The sequence below is a fragment of the Excalfactoria chinensis genome, chromosome 6, assembly GCF_039878825.1.
Source record: "Excalfactoria chinensis isolate bCotChi1 chromosome 6, bCotChi1.hap2, whole genome shotgun sequence".
Taxonomy (NCBI): domain Eukaryota; kingdom Metazoa; phylum Chordata; class Aves; order Galliformes; family Phasianidae; genus Excalfactoria; species Excalfactoria chinensis.
In genome coordinates, this window is record NC_092830.1 from 19,011,050 (window position 1) to 19,029,273 (window position 18,224).

The following is an 18,224-nucleotide window of genomic DNA, read 5'->3' on the forward strand; positions in this document are numbered from 1 at the left end:
CATTTTTGAATTCCCTGGGAAATGATTCACTTGGAACACTGAAGATGTTCTGGTCATTAAGAAATTTCTTGATCTTCAAGCTTAAGTATGGCGGCCTCCTGATCTTCTCATGGTCAGGGCACTCTAAACAGAATTTGAGCCTTAAAGTGACATTCTTCAGTTAACCAGTCAAGTTTGCTCTGATTATATTGGTGGTCCTGCAGTATGGCCAAAGGCTGCAGATGTAGAGCATAAGAGCATGGCCTGGAGCACAGTCCAGAAACTTCTCACAGAAACTTTTTGAATCTTAGTTGTTGTTTTTTTTTCCCCTCTTATTGTACTGAATGTAGTCAGATGATTAAGCTGCTTTATAAGTAACTATCTAAATGCAGCGCCTGCAGTCTACAACCTTGTCTCAATGATGCAACTATGTGGAGAGGAGACATAATTTCCAATTCCCTTTTCAGCCCTCTATCTTAAATTCCCAGCTTCAACTTGTAAAAGACAAGGAAGGCTGGTGTTCACTGCTTCTTTGGGTTTGCAATGGAATTTTTTCCCTGTTGTCATATTTATTTTAAGAGTTTGGTCTTTATCTATACTGTTAAATTCAAGAATCTCAAAAAGATAATTAAGTGGTGAAAGTTAACACGTGTTCAACTCATGAAGAGCTAAAGTAACGTCTCACAGGTCGCATGCTGATGGGTCTTACTTCACTGCTGGAACTGATGGGCAACCTCCTTTATGGCTTTTCTGCATTGATGGTTTGAAAGAAATAGCTGTAAAAATATAAATGATCTTTTAATAAAAATGTTCTCTGTTGCTTTAAACCATCCAGAAGTTATGTATCGAGTCTGTTCATCTTAGATGAAGTATAATGAAAAGTTATTAAGCCCACTGCTGTCCTCCATCCTAAAACAGCCATTTTATATGCTTAGTAAAACGTTATGGCATTTCGTGAGTGGATACAGCCATTTGCCTGAAACCGCAATTAAGGTCTGATTGCACAAGCACTGTTCTGCCTAGTATTAGCACTTCAGTGTGTAGCTGTGTCTCTGTTGACACACATCATTCCACACACCAGTCCCAGACTTTCCTTCTAGCAAGATGGTGTGCCACCTGTAGCATAGTGCTGCTGGACTGGAGCAGGTACTTGAGCAGTTACTGCTCTGTGGGATGCCAGTTTTGTGGTGCTTCATGATGGAGTCACTCAGTGCAGCAAAAGCACTTTGGTGTTTTTAGAAGCTAGGAACCTCATTTTAGTCTTCTGGATTGCTCTAAATAAGGCAATGGATTCAATAAGTATGTTTCAAAAAAGGCAATTGGTAGTGCTCATTTATAAAACAACGTTGCTGGGTTTCTGAAAAACAGGAGAGGGAAGAGGTTGAGAAAGACAGTCTGCAAACTAAGCCTACTTATACACATTAGGATGAGCCTGGGCATGAAGCGAAAGACAAACTCTGAGCTCTTCATTATCTAATACTCCCTTAGGGCAATAACCAACTCCCTATAGAGCCAGCAAGCCAGGCACAAGGGCTGGTAGAGAGCAAGCACACATTGTTTTCAGAATATGGCTGGTACTGGAGTTTCCTACTGTGAATTTCAAGCCATCTTTAATGCAAAATATTCCTTGAAGGGCTTTTTGTTGCTTACCATTTCAAAAGCACCTTTTAATCCAGTGTGATGCATTCTTCCAAACAAAAGGTTGTAAAGTTAGGTATTGTACAACAAAGGATGCATAATGTTGCTTGTTCATAGCCTCATGTATGAGGTGAGGTTATAAAGACGCCCTCCTTTTTAGAACCAAAACAGAGAATGGAGAAGTTCACCTTTCTGCAATACTTAATGGCCACTCCATATTGCGTGCTTCATTTCAAAGTAAGCACTTGTATGCTGAAAATTCAAGTGTGGAATGTATTTGTGTGATGAAGAAATGTTTCCTAGGGAGATGGTGTGTGGTGGGTGTGGGAGAGCACATAACACCACTGGTGTATCCCACTGATGTATATACAGCTACTGGTTTGGATTTATGTAAGCAGTGGGGGTGACAATTGGAGGAGTCTCTTCTGAAATAGTAGGGCACTTGGGGTAGCGTTCATAGCATTGGTTTTGCCTGTGTGCATGAAGTTGGTTGGTTGGCATTGATCTAGTTAGGATCGTGAAGGAAAGCAAAACTCTCTCTAAAAAGGTAGAGGACTCAAATATCTCCTCTTGTTTGTATTCCCAGCACTTGCAAAGTCCAAGGTGATTCTTCATATAAGCAATTTGACCTAAAGTAAATTCACTGTCATCCTCCTTCCCAATAAATTAAATGCCACTGCCAGTAGTTTAACCTCTGAGGTGGCCCTTGTTGAATGAGAGCCGTTCCCCTGTTTGACACAAACAGAAGCAATAAGAAAAAGAAATGTATGAGTTTGGCAAATACAGTGGAGGGGAAAATGATTTTTACCCCTTTCATGGGCCAACTTCTGTGCTGTAAGCAAGCAAAGCAAAGTTGAAGTCATTCTTCTAATTGAGAACTGCAAGAGGATTTTTCACCTCCTTTCTGTCTCAGATCTCATTATCTGGTATGTTTACAGTAGAGCAGGTGACAATCCCACCTTTATCACCTTTTTTTTTTTTTTTTTTTTTTTTGAAGTTTATTTTATAGGGTAGCACCAGGATAAGAATTCATTCTGTTCACCAAGTGCTGTTGAGGCACCACTGCTCGCAGTCTTTGTTTAACGTGGTTCTCATTTTACAGATGTAGTTTGGGCAATATGTAACCACAGGTTAGACGTGAAATAGTGAACTGAACTCAGTCCTACTCTCAAATTTCCTTGCTTTAAAAATGATATTTACCTGTCTCCCAGAAGGTACATAATGAGTTCTCATTGTTTCTACAAATGATCTCAGAAAACAATTTTTATGCTTGTGGATCAGTGTGTATAGAGGAAGTTGAAGATTTCAATATCCTACCCTGTCTTTTCTCTTGTGATAATGCTTCTCTTCCTTCTGCCCCTTCTTTAGCTGTCTTAGGAGAGAAAGAAGCCAGAAATTATGCTGACATTTACCTGGCAGCAGTTTGTGGTATTGGTCTCTTGAACATGGAGCTCCCAGTTCTGTCTCAGCAGTGGAATATTCCTCTCCAAGTGCCCTGGAGAGTCCATGTCTGGATGAGGGGACACAATTGGCTCCTCAGTGAATGTGTGCAGGAATGAGTTAGAAAATAGTTGTCCTTTCTTAATTCTGAGAGGAGCTGAATGGGAGTAGGCTACAGTAGTCCTACGCACACCTGGATACTGCTTGGATGGAGTCTGTTACTGCTGCCAAAGGTCCACTCTGCTGAGATAGGGTGAAATGAGAAGCTGAAAACGAGCACTGGATTTCTCAGAGCTGGAATAGCCAATGTGTTTGTCAGTCTGGCAGCCTCATGTGGCCAGAGAGAAGGGGGACATGTACATGTGCTCCCTGACTAGGAAGGATACAGGTGAGTTTGCACATTTGCCTGCGCAGCAACTCCAAAGCCAGCAGGCCAGCAGGAGCACAGCAAGACTGGGCTGCCTCCAGCAGTAGGCTGCTGCTTGGTCATGTCAGATAAATAAGTTGGTACAGTACAGGCAGACAAAGAGGTCTGTGTGCAGAAAAGCGCATGAAAACACCGTAGCAAGATTCTTGCTACAAGTATCAAGGTGTCAGCAGGTCCTTTGAATGAGCTTTCCATTAGGCTTCCAGTCACAGATGTTCAGCAGGCCATGTAGTGCTTTGTGGGAGAATGAGGACAAAGTGAAAGCTTTCCATATTGCAGAAACACTAACCCAGATCTGTAATGCAGACTCAATTTTGCAGTTCACGTGGAGGCTTCATTTCTTTGTTGTGTACCAAAACAGAGCACGTCTTCCAAAAAGCTGTAATTCTTACATTCCAGCTACCAAATTAATTATGTCAGATTTAAGTAGACCAAATAATTAGAACTAAAATTAATCTGTGTATTTAACTTTAACATTAATGTCTAAAATTTCAAAAGATGCCTATCGTGGTTTAATTTTTTAGTAGGACAATTACAGCTCTTCAAAGTTGCTGTAGCTAGAAATATTTAATACTTGTGTTTTGGCTACAATAGAGGAGATAAGCAAATGCAGTTTGGATATCTCGGGCTGCTTTTATTCTCCCTTTTCATGGCATAGTAGAAAAAGAAGAAACAATTTTTTATGTGTATACAGTGTTAATCTAATTCAAGGCTCCTAAAAAGCGTGAATTATTTAGCTGTAGTGTTGCTGCAAAGTCAAGTTTGAATTGAATGTGATTGTTTCTCTGCCATCACAACTGTGCATAAGATTTCAGTGTTAAGTGATCTGAAAACTACAGAGTGTTTGTTACCTCGCTGAGCTTAGCTAGCACATCTCTACTTTAGATTTCAATATAAATGAGGAATTTCAGCATTTATCATGTTTTAGTGTGCATGTTCTTTAATTCAGGTGCCAAGTAGTACACCTTGCTCATACATCTTTTGTGTCAGTATGGGGAGTGATCTCAGCTGATAGGACAGAAAGTACTGTAAGAACAGCGGGAGCAACTTTCCTACTTGGTGCAGTCTCTGACTTCTGTTCTTCCCCAGCACTTCTCTCTGAACAGAAGAAACAGGTGAATGTAGACAGTACTGCAAGCATAATACAGTTTCACAGCCAAACCAGCAGTGGTTTTAGTCAGGATATGGACGAAATGCTCTGGTGTGCCTGGATGTTGCAAGACGCAGTGAACTTTACATTTGCAGGCATTATAAGCCCTCTTCCATGAGCATCAAATACATGAACTGTAAGCTTGCTAGTGTATTCCTGCTGGAAACTCATCCATGTAGATGTTCAGTCTTTCAGCCCCTGCTTCTTTTGATTATTAAAGAAACCATGTTTTCTAAAAGTAGGCAAACTAGACCTAATGTTTGAGGCAAAATTTGTCTTTAGCTGCTATGTTTCTGCCCCCTTAAGCAATGTGAGCTGTCATTTTCTCCTATTCCTCTCTGACTCTCTGTACACTCCTCCCTTTATCTCTTCCTCCTACTCTCAGCTTTGCATTTTGTTGTGTGCTGCCTCCTATTCCTGGAACAGTCTCCCAGCTCTGCTGCCAAATCCTCCCTCTCTCTCCTCTCTCTCTGCTCTAGCAAGCCTAATTTTTCCAGCAATAATTTCTAAGCTCTTTACCTGACTAATTGTCTCTCTGTGCTTTCTTTCCTATATTTGTTGTTCTGGATCATGTTTCTTATTGTGAGATAAGACATATACTGCAGGATAAGGAGTATATTTGCCACTGTTTTTGTGCATTGTTTACATTATGTTGTTATACAATAATTACTAATAAATTCTCCTTACTGTTTTGAGTGCAAAATCTTTCACTAATTTATAGTTCAGTTTTCCATATGCTATTAAAGAGCAGCCATGCTTTATCTTAAGGTAATTGCTAGACTGCGAAAATTAGTGTCTGTATTACAGCATGTGGCATCAGCTAGCCTCTTTGTATAGGCAGAGTTTAGCTGTGTTTGCCAACTTGCCTGAAATGGTGGTAGAAAATACAGGGCTACCAGCAAATCTGGTGTTCAGTAACCGGATGGTCACAGCACAGCTTCACTGCTGGTGGTCACTTTGGAGCGATGGCTGTTTCTTTCCCAGCATGTAGGCATGCAAGGAGATGTGTCTTCTAACTGTTTACAAATCACTTGAAAGTCGTTGTTTATATGTAACAAATTGTACCATTTTTTGCAGTGCGTTTTCTGGACTGAATGCCTTCTGTCCGGCTAGAGTAAGAGAACTGGGTTCCCTCTTCCACTGAGCACCTCACCATACAGCCTGCAGAGAATTCTCATCTTTCTGCTGCAGGTAATTTCATTTTTCTGGCAATTCTTTTCTTTCCTGTCCAACTGAGTGCCGGGCAATCTGACCAGTTATAACAAAAAGTTGTTGGAATTTCATATTTTCAGTTCACTTTTGTGAACCAAGGTTTATTAAAGGGAAAAATAAAAAAGCACAACACCAGAAAATGTTACTGTTACTTTAAAGTAAACTTCCTACTAAAAGGTGTTCTGAGTGCTTTTATTTTCTTAAGTCCCGTTTCTGTTAATATCTGACCTTGTGACTTACTGTCAAGTGTGAAATGCTAGTATTTCCATATCTAAGTTTATCCTATAGGCACTTATACAAGCTTGCAAAGTGGCATACAAGACTGATTCAATAGGTTAGTTATTAGGTTCGTTAGGCTGACCCAAAAGTTTAAGCATAAGCTTTTATATAATCCAAATAAAAATTGGACTTGGAATCTAAATTTCTTAATGGAAAAAAATAAGTTTTTTGAAACAAAAATAGTCTCCTTTTTAACAATGAAAAATCAATCAGATTTTTAGTAGCTTAGTGAATTTTTTGGAAATTTCATTATCAATACATTTTGGGGAAAAGGCTCCAACGCAGCTGATTTAGTCTCCAAACCTATATTTAGGCATCTAATGGTTTTCTGTACCCAGATTCTTCTGCCTTCAGCAGTACTTGCTAACAGAGATGTACATCTTGTTGAAATTTCTTGAGCTTCCTTGACAAAACTTCTGCTTTATCAAAGGGTTCATTTGATTGCAAATATGGCAGCTTTTGTTCCCGAATTTGTCAGTATGGTTAATTAGGATGTTAATGAGGCCCCAGACTTATTCTGCATGAAGGAATATTCTAAAGATGCAGCTTCAAAGCAGAAAGAAATTCTACTCGTAATCAGTTGACTAATTAAGAATGCATCACTCTCTTTAGCAATTAAGTCTATAACATGGGAGGAAGGTAAAGAACTGGTGACATGTAATTACAGTAACAGTTTTAAATGAATTAATACATTTGAGGCATATGTATTTTGAAATCATGAGTTTTATTTGTCCATAGTAATAGTCTACAAAGCAAGGCTTCTGCAAGGGGGAACTGAAAGTGGGGTATTTAAAATCTTGTTTGAAAGTGGTAGTAAGTGTGGAAATCAGCGTGCGTTGCCTGTGTTTCTGTGATTGTGTAACAATTACAAACACAGATGGTTTGAGAGAGAATGAAATAATTCCACCCACATTAAAACAGGGAAGTCTGACAATAGTCACAACTCCTTATTACCCTGTTTCTCTAGCAAAACTGTCTCCTGCTGTCACTTGCAAACTAAGTATATGAAGCTCCTGCCATGTCGTAAGGTCATAAGGACTCCAGTAGGCTATAGTTGCACTGACCCACCTTATCTGGGGTCTCCATCTGTCCTCCTCCTCCTGCTTTCCTGCTTTTGAGTGAGGACAGGCAGATCCTACCCCCTCAGCCCTTGCAATGGGATGGCTGTGGGGAGGTGCAGAACATAGAGGACCTCCTTAGAGGTTCAGGCCCCTCTCCCAGCCTGTCATCAGGCTCTTCTCTAGGGTGTCATCTGCCTCAGGGCCTAGGATAGATCAGCTCATCTTTGTGGGCATCTGTTAGCCGTGACTGATGATGGGTCACATATTTCCTCCCTCCACCTCAAGATCCATGAATGGATTTATGAGTTAGAGGACATATTTAATGACTGCCTGGCCTAAAGCTAATGCTCCAACACTCTTGCCAGCTGCCAAAGAGTTGCTTCAGAGCAGTGACATAGATATTGGCATTCTTAAGCATGGTACCGTGTTGCTCTGTGTAAGAGTCACCTAAAGCCATCCTTGAGAACCAGGAGACTGGTATTGCTGAGCAACTAATGTGTGTCAAGTAGTCCCACAGGCAGACAGCAAAGCTTAGCTACATCTAACAGAGTATTTATGCCCTGTACAGTCACAAATTTCCACTGAAAGGTTTAAGAATCAGGGCTGTGACCTGACTTGTAAACTGGCTGCATTCTTCTACAGAATTTGGTGTTTGACCTGAGACCATGTGTGATTGAGGGAAAGCTCCTGCGCAGCCAAATGGCCAGGCCATGCGATGCTGGTGCAAGGCTGGAAATGACCTGAGCTGACTGCTGGGAAGCAGCAAGTGCTGGCTGCTGCGCCAGGGAATAGGAGATGGGAGCCAAGTAAGATAAGAAGCTGAGGATGCAGTCCTGCAGTATGCACACAAGACAACTGGAGGTGGTTAGTGACACCAGATTCAACATCGAGTCCAGTGATCACTAGGTGAGTTCTTAAGGCACCAGGTACACCCAAACCCAGGTCAGCAAGGCAGAGCATACATGTAATGTAGTTCAGGTCAGGACCTGAATTCACATACAGCTCACAGACAGGCAGGGAGGGAGCTGCTGTACAGTCAGGGAACATGCCCTCCTTATAAACCCAACAAATTCTGTCCATGTGAGTCTTGGTGCAAATGTACAAAAACAGGTAAGTACAAGAGCCTTTCCTAATGCTTTATGCTTTGGTAGAGCTTACTTACAACATTCTGGTGTTAATTTGGACAAGCTTTCAGCATAAAGGTATTAAAACGGTTGTAGTTGTTCCCTACTGTCATACTTTACTAGATAAAACAGGCTGGAAAGGATTAGCTCCTATGTGTTAACTGACAGGAGGAAGTAATTGAATGTAGATCAGCGTCTTGCTAATTGAGGTGAATTTTTTCAAGTATTAGGAAGTTGAAAGGAAGAATGGCTAGGCTACTTTCATATTGCAAATGAACTTTCATAATATACATTTCTATATTAAGACATTTCAAATCAGAGTTGTCATGTTTTAGCTGCACTTTGACTATATTCCCTTGCTGGATTAAGTTGCTGATGAGAAGACAGCAGGGAGGACATTTTGCTTTCAGTATCAGGGTCATGTATCTGAATTGTGATAAGCAGGGCACATGAGGGAGTGGAAATTAGATCCATATCCATATCTAATGCAGAAAGAGCTGCATTTATTTCCTGTTCTTGCAGTTGCATTGAAAATGTTCTGCCATTAGAGAGTGAAGCTGTTGACCACTGAGGTGAGAGAAGACTGAAGATAGTGTGTTCCCACCATTTGGAGTGACTGAGAAATATCTCTCCCAGGTGGGATTGGAGCAGTCCTTGTGTGGCAGGCTCTGAACCTGCACTAGCTGTAGCTCTCCATCCCCCAGCGGCCAAGTGTCTGGCATCTTGTAACATTGCCTGTTTTGGGAAAAGGGTTAAGGGCACAGGATGTATAGATGAAGATTGTCAGAAGAGGCACAAAACAGGCAGAAAGCTAAGTCCCCATTAAAAAGGTGACATTTTGTGCTAGGCAGATAGCTGGGTCTTAGAACTTCAGTGGAATATGAAATAAAGAATTAGAGTTGCCCCTTTGGTTATCTCTGAGGTAAGTGCCTCCTTTCTCCTCCATGAGCAGGTGCATTGCAGGAGCAGAGCAGTTACATCCCCTCAGCTGGTGGAAAGCACAACCTTCTGTGAGCTCTTGCAATGCCAGTCTTTCCTTTCAGTTCCAGCTAATGTGTGCAGCTGGCAAGCTGCATGCTGTTTGTGTTACACAGGTAACAACTGTTGAAGGCTGAAGTTTTTTGTGGGTTTGTGGTTTTTTTTGGTTTGTTTATTTTTTTTAATTTATTCAGATCTGCATTTTGTTGCTCTTGCAGGAGGTGTGAAGTTGCACACCTGTCTGGGGATAATTAAAAGAAAAAAGTAATTACCTCTTCATTGCACAAGTCTTGTCAGTCTGACAGCTGGCCAGCTGGCAGCTTTCCTCCTTACCACAGGTCTGTACCAGAAGAGGCCTGTCCCTGCATGAGGACTCACCTAAGCAAAGCACTGCATTGCCTGGAGGCTTTGAGTGTGTCTGTAGGAGCAGAGTAAGCACCATTGGTGTTTCTTGCCTCTTTGATGTGAGTTTGGAATTCTTTGGGCAGTGTCTGACTTCAGGATTTGACTGGCAGTGGGTGCTAGCTGAAACACATGTCCAGAGCCCAGACATGAGCTTGACTGGCAATTGCATTACAATGTGACTGTAACTTCCATAGTATTTTGTTAGTCTAATATGTGGAATACAGCCACCCCTCATTTTTCTGAATGCTCCCCCATGTTCTGCTGACGTTACTGTATTCTTGAGATTCACAAGACAGCTGAGCAGTACCTGCAGGCCTGGCATATGGGTAATCACTACTGCCAAGGGAGAGGTTGCAGTATCCCAGGAGGAGGCAGGCAAGGGAGGAATTCTGTGTCATGATGACACCATTAAAATGGAATGGGTTGGAAAATGGATCACATTCCTTCTCTGATTACTGCAGCCCCTTTGGTGCCCAAAGCAACAGCTGTCTCTCAGGAAGCATAGAAGAAAGACCTCTGAATTAGAGCAGCTGTAGATAAAGACAAGGTCCTGCCACTGTGCAGAAAGTTGGGTTATATTCTGAATAATAGAAGAGCTGTGGAAATGCACTCTCTGTACTGGTTTTGGCGATAGTAAAACATTCTGTGGCTCAGCTAGGAGGGAGCTTGAATGACAGAAGTTCTCAATAAAGGTGTCACAGGACATCCACCATCTGCCTTGTGCCTTGGCATGAGCGTACCAGCAGCCCCCAGAAAATGCATAGATATTCTAGTCTCTGGACTTGGATGAGTACTGGGTTTTTGTATTGATCCCCACAATAGTTCAAAGTGCTGGAAATATCTGGAAATCAGATATTGAAACCACGTAATTCTGATTATTATCTTGCTTTTGTATCACATCAGTTGCCAAGTGGTTTAGCAGCTGATAATTCTTAAAATAGTTTATGTTTCACATTAACATTGTATATCACTAGGAAACAGCTTCTAGTTTTATAAAGTGTTTATCTTAATGCTGGTGATTGGTGAAGCAGCTGATGATGGACCCGATGCTGTCTGATCTAGTGATGCCTTCCTGGTAGGACAGGAGCTCACTGAGCCTGCATCCTTGCACCAGCAAAATAATACATCCGTGCTGTGCTTTTAGACTGCCTTCTGCAGTTTGTGCTCAGGCAATGCTGGTAAGCTGGCAATAAGAAAGTTTGGAGCAAACCTTAACTTACCTCTAAACTTGAAGTTTTTGTGGTGATGAATTCCAAGGAGTTCGATCTCAAAAGAGGAGCCAGGTATTTTCCTTTGAGAGGGATTAATTTTCAGTGTGGTGGGTGGTGGTTTATTTTTTTATTTTGGTGTACATTTTTCAGAGCTTTGTATTTTGAGTTGAGTGGTTTCTGACATCTCTCTTACCTTTCGATATAAATTTTGCTAGTTTTTTGTTGTTGGTTTTTTTGTTAACTTTTTTTTTCTTTGAACCTAAACCAGCTAATGTGGTCCCCAAAGAGCTTAACGCATGCTGTGCCAGCTGGCATGCCCTCTGGCTGTGAAGCCTTGTTAAAGAGATCAGAGCTGACAGATTCTTGAGCAGCAATCTGATACAGGCCTTTTCTTTTTTTCTTTTTTTTTTTTTTAATTTTTTTCTTTTTTTTTTTAAATTTTTTTGAGCTCACCCATGTAACAAATGGGGGCTTGTTTTGGAGCTGCGCTAGAGGCTTGAATGCAGTCATTGTTATCAAAACACTGCTGTGATTCACAAGTGCCCAGAAAGGGGCTTCCTCTCCCCCTTGCCCCTCAGTTGGGCACTGCAGGTGTGGTAGCCCAGCTTAAAACTCCAGTTTCATCCTTATTCTACAGAATAATCCAGCTGTCTTGGGATTTTCTTATTTAAACCGATAACCAGGGAATTTGAAGCTACAGCTCTTTGCAAAACACTAAAAATGAAGTGGGAGAGGTGAGTGAGTGAGTGAACCAGAGAGGTGTTCTCCAGGTTGACACGTTGGGGCTAGAATAATAAAAGTAATGTAGTACTTTCCCAGGCTTTGGCACAGAGCAGTTCGCTGTGTGTTCTTACTGTTGCAGTGATGCTTAGGTTACCAGTTCCACCAGAAGGCACTTGCATGGAAGCTTCTGCAGGTAACACGTGAATTACTGCATTTTTAAGTCCCTCTTCACATTATTTTCTCCTGTGAAAACTTCATTTTGTCTAACACACAAAGTTTGTGGATCTATGAGGGAATCCCAAATAGTCTGATTATTCTATTTAATGGGATCAAAAACTAAAAGGATGTGAGCTGTTTGGGAAGACGCTGACTTGCAATTCTGTCTTTTCAGTCCAAATTGAGAATGTAGGACTGAGTGGAGTGCTTTGTATGGGTTTATGGTGCAAGATTAGAATGAAGACCACTCTACATTACAGCTGATATGCCTGGAACTGTTTTGGCATGTCTTAGGCGGAATTCACCTCATAAAAAGATGCAGTATTTATTATGTGGTTCTCTCTAACCTGTGTCTGCTATGCTAAATTCTGCCTTTCTTTGCTACTGCCTCTGCAGTGAAAACATGTCCTGGGAGCTCTAGTGCCAGGTGAGGAGAGTAACATCAGTGCCTTCTATGCAGACGCAATGTGGTGGGAAGGGCTTGTTATGGGGGGTACAAGGGCTGTTCCCCTGTTTGCTTCTGACAGGTGGCATGTGGTTTTGGATACTGAGTTGCCACGCAGGCAGTGCTTATTGACTCAAACTGGAATTACAAGAATTATATCCTGAATTCTATGCAGAGGGTCGTGTGTTGAGTTATCAATTCAGTAACACACACCAATAAATAAATAAATAAATAAAATTAAAAAAATCTATTTGAATTCCATTTGTGTATCTTTTGTCATTCCTCCCCTGGTAGTTTCTCCTTCTCTTGTCTTTTTCCAGTAAGAATTTAAGAGTATATAGAGGCAGAACAGGAAGATGATCGGTTGTCTGCCTTGAAGCAGACAATAAGCATAGCTTATTGTCACTAGCTGAGATGGGCTTCCAAAGCCAGCTCTGTCATGAGAGAAGTCCATTTGGACTTGCAGGCTCCATCCAGTTGGAGTCTGGAAAACAGAGGGTTTTTAATCTTGATTCATCTGCTGCCTTGCAGTGTGACCTTCAACAAGATTTGCTGTCTCAGGTTCTACAGCAGAATGTGGACTGTAATATACTTTATATTTACAGCCTGTGGACTCCTCACAGGGGCTGGGTTTTGTTGTGTACTAAACGAGCCAGACTCTGCTCTTCGGAGCTTATAGCACAGAAGTTGTTTTGGATGATACTTAATGATCATTATAAGGCTTGTGTGAAGAGCACTCTATTTTCCATTCACTGTTACGAAGTTATCAATAATGATACCTTTTTGTATAAAATCTGCCTTTTTTATTATTATTTTTTCAATCTCTGCTTCAAGCTGTACCAGCAGTCTGGAAAAAAGGCCTGGTGGGAATCTTTAGAGTGAACTTCTGGCCTCATCTGTGTGCTGGTCTTTTCCCTGACTCAGAAGGATTTTTTTTTTTCTGTTTAGTAATACACGTTCAAAAATAAGCATCTGTCTCTCAAGTGGTTTCTTTTCTGGTGGAGCTGGTTGTTAAAACCCTCACTTATGATATAAAAACCCTTATGTCTGTCTTAAGCTCATGCAAAATCTTCTAATGTTATTTATCAGATAACAACAGGCTTAAAAATGGGAGGAATGTAGGGACGATGAACTGTTTTGTTAATACTATTGTTGTTGTTGCTCTTGTGCCTCCTGGTGTTAGAGCTGTGCCAGCCACGTAGGTGGTTAGAAGGGCTGAATGTGGTGGAGCATGTCTGCAGGAGTGTGGGTGCACAAATAAGAAAGATTCTGAGAGAAGTTTTTAACTGCTATGGAAGGCACATTGTGAGCACGGCTGGGTGAGCTGCATGTGGTTTTCAGGGCGTTCCTGCTGTGCTCAGATGGGCAGCAGATGCTCCCCAAAAATATGCTGGTATCCACACTCGTGTTGTTGCTGTAGGCGGTCACATTTCTGGTAAGGGAGAGAAACCTACACAGTGGTTTAATATAATTTTTAAACCAAGAGGCAGCATAGTTGCTTTCCGTGGTGTTTGTGTTTTAGATGTGTTGGTGTGGTTGGCTTTGCTGAGCATTTTATCCTGGAAAAATAACAACATACGGTGAAATAGTCTGTTGTCATAAACACATCGCGGGAGGTGAGAGAGTTTCACAACGTGAAGCCTTCACATGAGTGGCATATGAGAGAAGGTGAGGAAGGTTTCAAGAGGCGTTTCTTCTCCAACTGCGTCTGAATCAGTTGGCAGCAATGAGCCACACAGTGTAGGGCTGGCCCGTGCCCCCTGGCTCCAGTGATGCCCAAGGCATGCTGCCTTCATGGAGCAGTATTCCAGGAGCCTTGAAAGAACATGTGATCCCAGGAGAAGTGAGACAGCCTTGTAGACAGGGCTGAGAACCAAGGAAATCAGGAGCTACAGAACAGGAGAGGTGGCAGGAATTCGAAGCAGCCTGCTGAGTTCAGGACATCCATATCCCAAGGTCCCAGGAAGTCACTGGCATGGAGTGGACATATTGTTAGTATAGAACAGGACAAGAAAGGCACTGTGAGGCTCTGTCCTCCTCCTGTCAATATGGCAACCAAGGCTAAAATAAAAGCATTTTTTATCATGTTCAGTGGCGTGAAGATGAGTGAAGGGAGGCTAGATACCCCAGCTCCATTTGCTGCGAGGTGTGAGAACCTCCCCCAGGGTGAGCGTTGCACCCCTGCACATTGCCAGGATTTCTCTTCCAAAGGATGTGATGGTGGTTCTGCGGCTCTGCCAAGCTCCTGTACAAAGCATGTGTGTCATTTCCCTGGGAGCAGGTCTGCCTGGTGACAGGCTAGCAATACTGCCCCCTTAGCACCTGCTGGTCCTGCCATTTCATTTCAAAGCCGTTAAATACCATGAATTCATACTAAGAATTGACTTTTTCTTTTTAAATTGCAGGATGCAAAGAGACAGTGCCATCATGTGAATGCAAAATTGCTAAATGAGAAACAGGACACCTGGGAAGACTGAGCTGAAAGTGCTTGTGCACAGAATGACAGACTGATTTGCTGTTGGAGACAACACTCAGGAAACCCCCCTCCTCCAAAAGACCTTCTGAGCGAGAGAAGAGGAACAGGAGGAAGCGCACAAAAGAGCGATGGGAATTGAGGGCCATGGTTACTTGAGATAAATGGCACATCCCTGGGAGTTTAGCCTGTTAGCTGTTTGCTTTTGCTTTGTCTCTCTCTGCAGCTGCTGTTACTTCTTTGAAAGCTGCTGCTGGTTACTGCTGCGGTGGCACTGGAGATTTCAGAAGCGACGTGGCTGCAGGGTGTGAGGAGGGGGTGGGCAGCCCGCCTCACCATGATTCAGTTGTGGAAAGTAGTGCGGCATGTGCGACAGCTAGAGCTCCACAGGTTGATCCTGCTGCTCATTGCCTTCAGCCTGATCTCCATGTGCATCCTGGCTTACTACGTCACGAACAGTCCCAAAATCAAGGAGCCACCACCCCTGCCTTTCAGTGACTGCAGCAACCAGCACCGCATCTCAATCCCACCACAAGCCAGCTGGAGGCTTACAAAATCTGTGGACACCTCACGCACAGATCCTGTGGTGCTAGTCTTTGTGGAAAGCATCTACTCCCAGCTGGGGCAGGAAATAGTGGCTATCCTGGAATCTAGTCGGTTTAAATACAGGACAGAGATCGCCCCTGGCAAAGGGGATATGCCGACGTTGACAGACAAAGATAGGGGACGCTATGCTCTTATTATCTATGAGAATATCCTCAAATATGTGAATCTAGACGCTTGGAACCGAGAGCTGCTGGACAAATACTGTGTAGAGTACGGAGTGGGGATTATAGGCTTTTTCAAAGCCAACGAGAACAGCTTACTCAGTGCGCAGCTCAAGGGTTTCCCCCTTTTCCTACATTCCAACTTGGGGCTGCGGGACTATCACATCAACCCCAGTGCTCCTCTACTCTATGTTACACGGGCCAATGAGGTGGAGCAAGGTCCCCTGCCTGGCGATGACTGGACCGTATTCCAGTCAAACCACAGCACCTACGAACCGGTGCTGTTGGCCAGCACGAAGTCCTCAGAGTCCATTCCTCACCTGGCCACCCACAAAGCATTGCATGCCACGGTGGTGCAGGATCTGGGTCTGCATGACGGGATCCAGCGGGTTCTCTTTGGCAATAACCTCAATTTCTGGCTGCACAAACTGATTTTCGTGGATGCCATTGCCTACCTGACTGGCAAGCGCCTGTGTCTCACGCTTGATCGCTATATCCTCGTCGACATAGATGATATATTTGTGGGAAAAGAGGGCACTCGCATGAAAGTGTCTGATGTTGAGGTAAAGTCCCTAGAAAATCATAGGCCCCAGATAAAATTCCCTTGTGCGCGGTAGGCCAGGGTTGTCAAGATTGCATTTAATTTGAGTGAAGGAGTTGATTGCTACAATTTTTCTCACCCTAAACACTGAGAAATCACCTGCAAAGATACTAAGGCACAGTGTGCAGTGCTCTCAACAAGTTTTTTTCAGGTTTAAATCGAGCATGTGCTTTGTAGGATCTGGCATCTCTGAATTTAAAAAGAAGGATGTCTTTGGTGGTCTGTCCTATCTCCTTTCTTACATAGGAAATAAGCCTATATTGAAATCTGTTAAGCTATAAGGGAAGGGTTGAGTACCAGCTATGATGGCAGTAATCCTATGACAGCAACTGTCTTTAAGTTGTTTTGGAAACATGCTAAAAAGAAGGGCATGATGTTCTTTCACCCAAAGGTAGAGAATATGTGGGGCAAAGATATAAAAGAAAATAATTTTCTGCATACGTATCCTCTCTTGTGAACTAAACCTCATTCTTAACATGTTTCCAGGAGCACCCTCCCTCCTCACTGGGAGTTTTAGCACCTTGTAGGTTTGTATGCGTCCGTGCAGGATGCATCTTTCAGCTCATCTCAGTTTTTTCAGGTGTGAGATCTTAAATCACGGTTCTGATACCACTTTAGCTTGGGATCTGCTTAGATCTTGCTGTTTAGAGCTAGTTTTGTCTTTTTAATTCATTTGAAGCTGCATACTTGACACAGCTCTAATTGCATATCATTGTTTAGTTTACTTGCTTAATTCTTTAATAATCCTTTTACAACTATCCTTGATCATAACTAACTGGGAGTTATAAAAAAAAATGGAACCATTGCATGTAACACTTCTTTAAAGAAAATGCTAACATTTTCTTCATTTCACTGCAGTATCCCTTCGTTTTGAGATGCTGAAGTGCTCTGAAAGTGAATTTTCTGAGTGATCACAGTCTTGTCTTGCACCTCTAGTTCAGACTCATGGAGATTCCCAGTTCTGTGGTGTCCGTGTGGGTTACAGACTGATGTGAGAAAGCAGAGGATAGTTGACCAAAGCTTTTGAAGGCGAGGGCTGTTCCAGTGATGATAAAAACAAACCCAGACAAGATAATTCCAAAAGATGCTTTGTTTGGGTTTTAACAGTAAAATGGAGGAATAATCTGCGATCAGTAAGCAGAGAATCTCAGGCAAAGCAGATAAAGCCCAGATTTATCCATTTAAAAGAAGTTCTCTGATTGCAGAGCCATGAGAGGTTAATGAATTTTTATTTTTTAAAAGCGAGAAATAACAACATGGATTTGTTGATAGCCTCTCGCTGTGGGGAGAGGGGAATGTAATGGTGACAAAACAGCTGGCATTTTCTTTGGCCTTTTATATAAAAGCTGTGTTTCAAGGCTGCTATCTCGACACGCAGTTCCTTATCTTGAAGCTTAGATTACAGCGGTCGGGGTAGTGGTTTGAAGATTGGATGTTGTGTGAAGGTATAAAATTGACTCTGCTATCCCAGTGAGCTCATTTGCCATATGCAGGTGCCCGTTTAAACAGCTTCCCAGACAAAATGACTATTAAAAGGAAATGCTGAATATAATTTGATTGAATGCATAAATGTCCTGCATGAAAGGAGAGATGTTTTTGTTCGTGATGTTTAGAGGCCTGGTCAGCTTTTTATCTTTAAAAAGAAAAGAGAAAAAAAAAAAAAAGAAAAAGCAATTTTGTTTGTTTTTACTTTAAAGCTGTTCACCTTTTGAGTTCCTGTTTCTGCTAAGGGCTGGAGCAAGAACTTGTGGTCCTCTACTGAAGCGAAGCCCTTGGAAGCTGCTCAAGGAAAATGTTTTTCCCTTGTAAAGTTTACCAGGGATTGAACTGCACGTTATTAACAAGACAGAATCTCAGAGAATCCTTTCTCTTATCAACAAGTCCACATTCATTCTCTTATAAAATCGTAATCCTCTGAATTTACCAAACCTCCACGGAACTGGCCAACAAAGACTAATGCAGAAGGATCTGGCTTTTGTGATCCTTTCCTGGTCTGCTTTAGGTATGAGGAAAGAAGATTAAGCAGATGAGTTTTTGCCTCTCTGGTGGTAATCTCTACAAGGGCATACATAGCAAGCAATCATTGCTCCTGATT

General features: G+C 42.2%; 1 protein-coding gene across 8 annotated transcripts in view; it reads left to right on the top strand.

The window, feature by feature from the left end:
• NDST2 (N-deacetylase and N-sulfotransferase 2) overlaps nt 1-18,224 on the top strand; it is a 126,844-nt gene that overhangs the window by 87,836 nt on the left and 20,784 nt on the right. For 5 of the 8 annotated variants that reach the window (XM_072339962.1, XM_072339963.1, XM_072339960.1 and 2 more), the window contains 2 exons: nt 5,712-5,825; nt 14,694-16,091. In XM_072339962.1, the coding sequence (XP_072196063.1) occupies nt 15,099-16,091 (993 nt within the window). In that variant the 5' untranslated portion in view covers nt 5,712-5,825; nt 14,694-15,098. Of the gene's footprint in view, nt 1-5,711; nt 5,826-7,828; nt 8,093-14,693; nt 16,092-18,224 lie in introns of all 8 variants that reach the window. The other 3 variants (XM_072339964.1, XM_072339965.1, XM_072339966.1) reach the window with 2 other exon arrangements.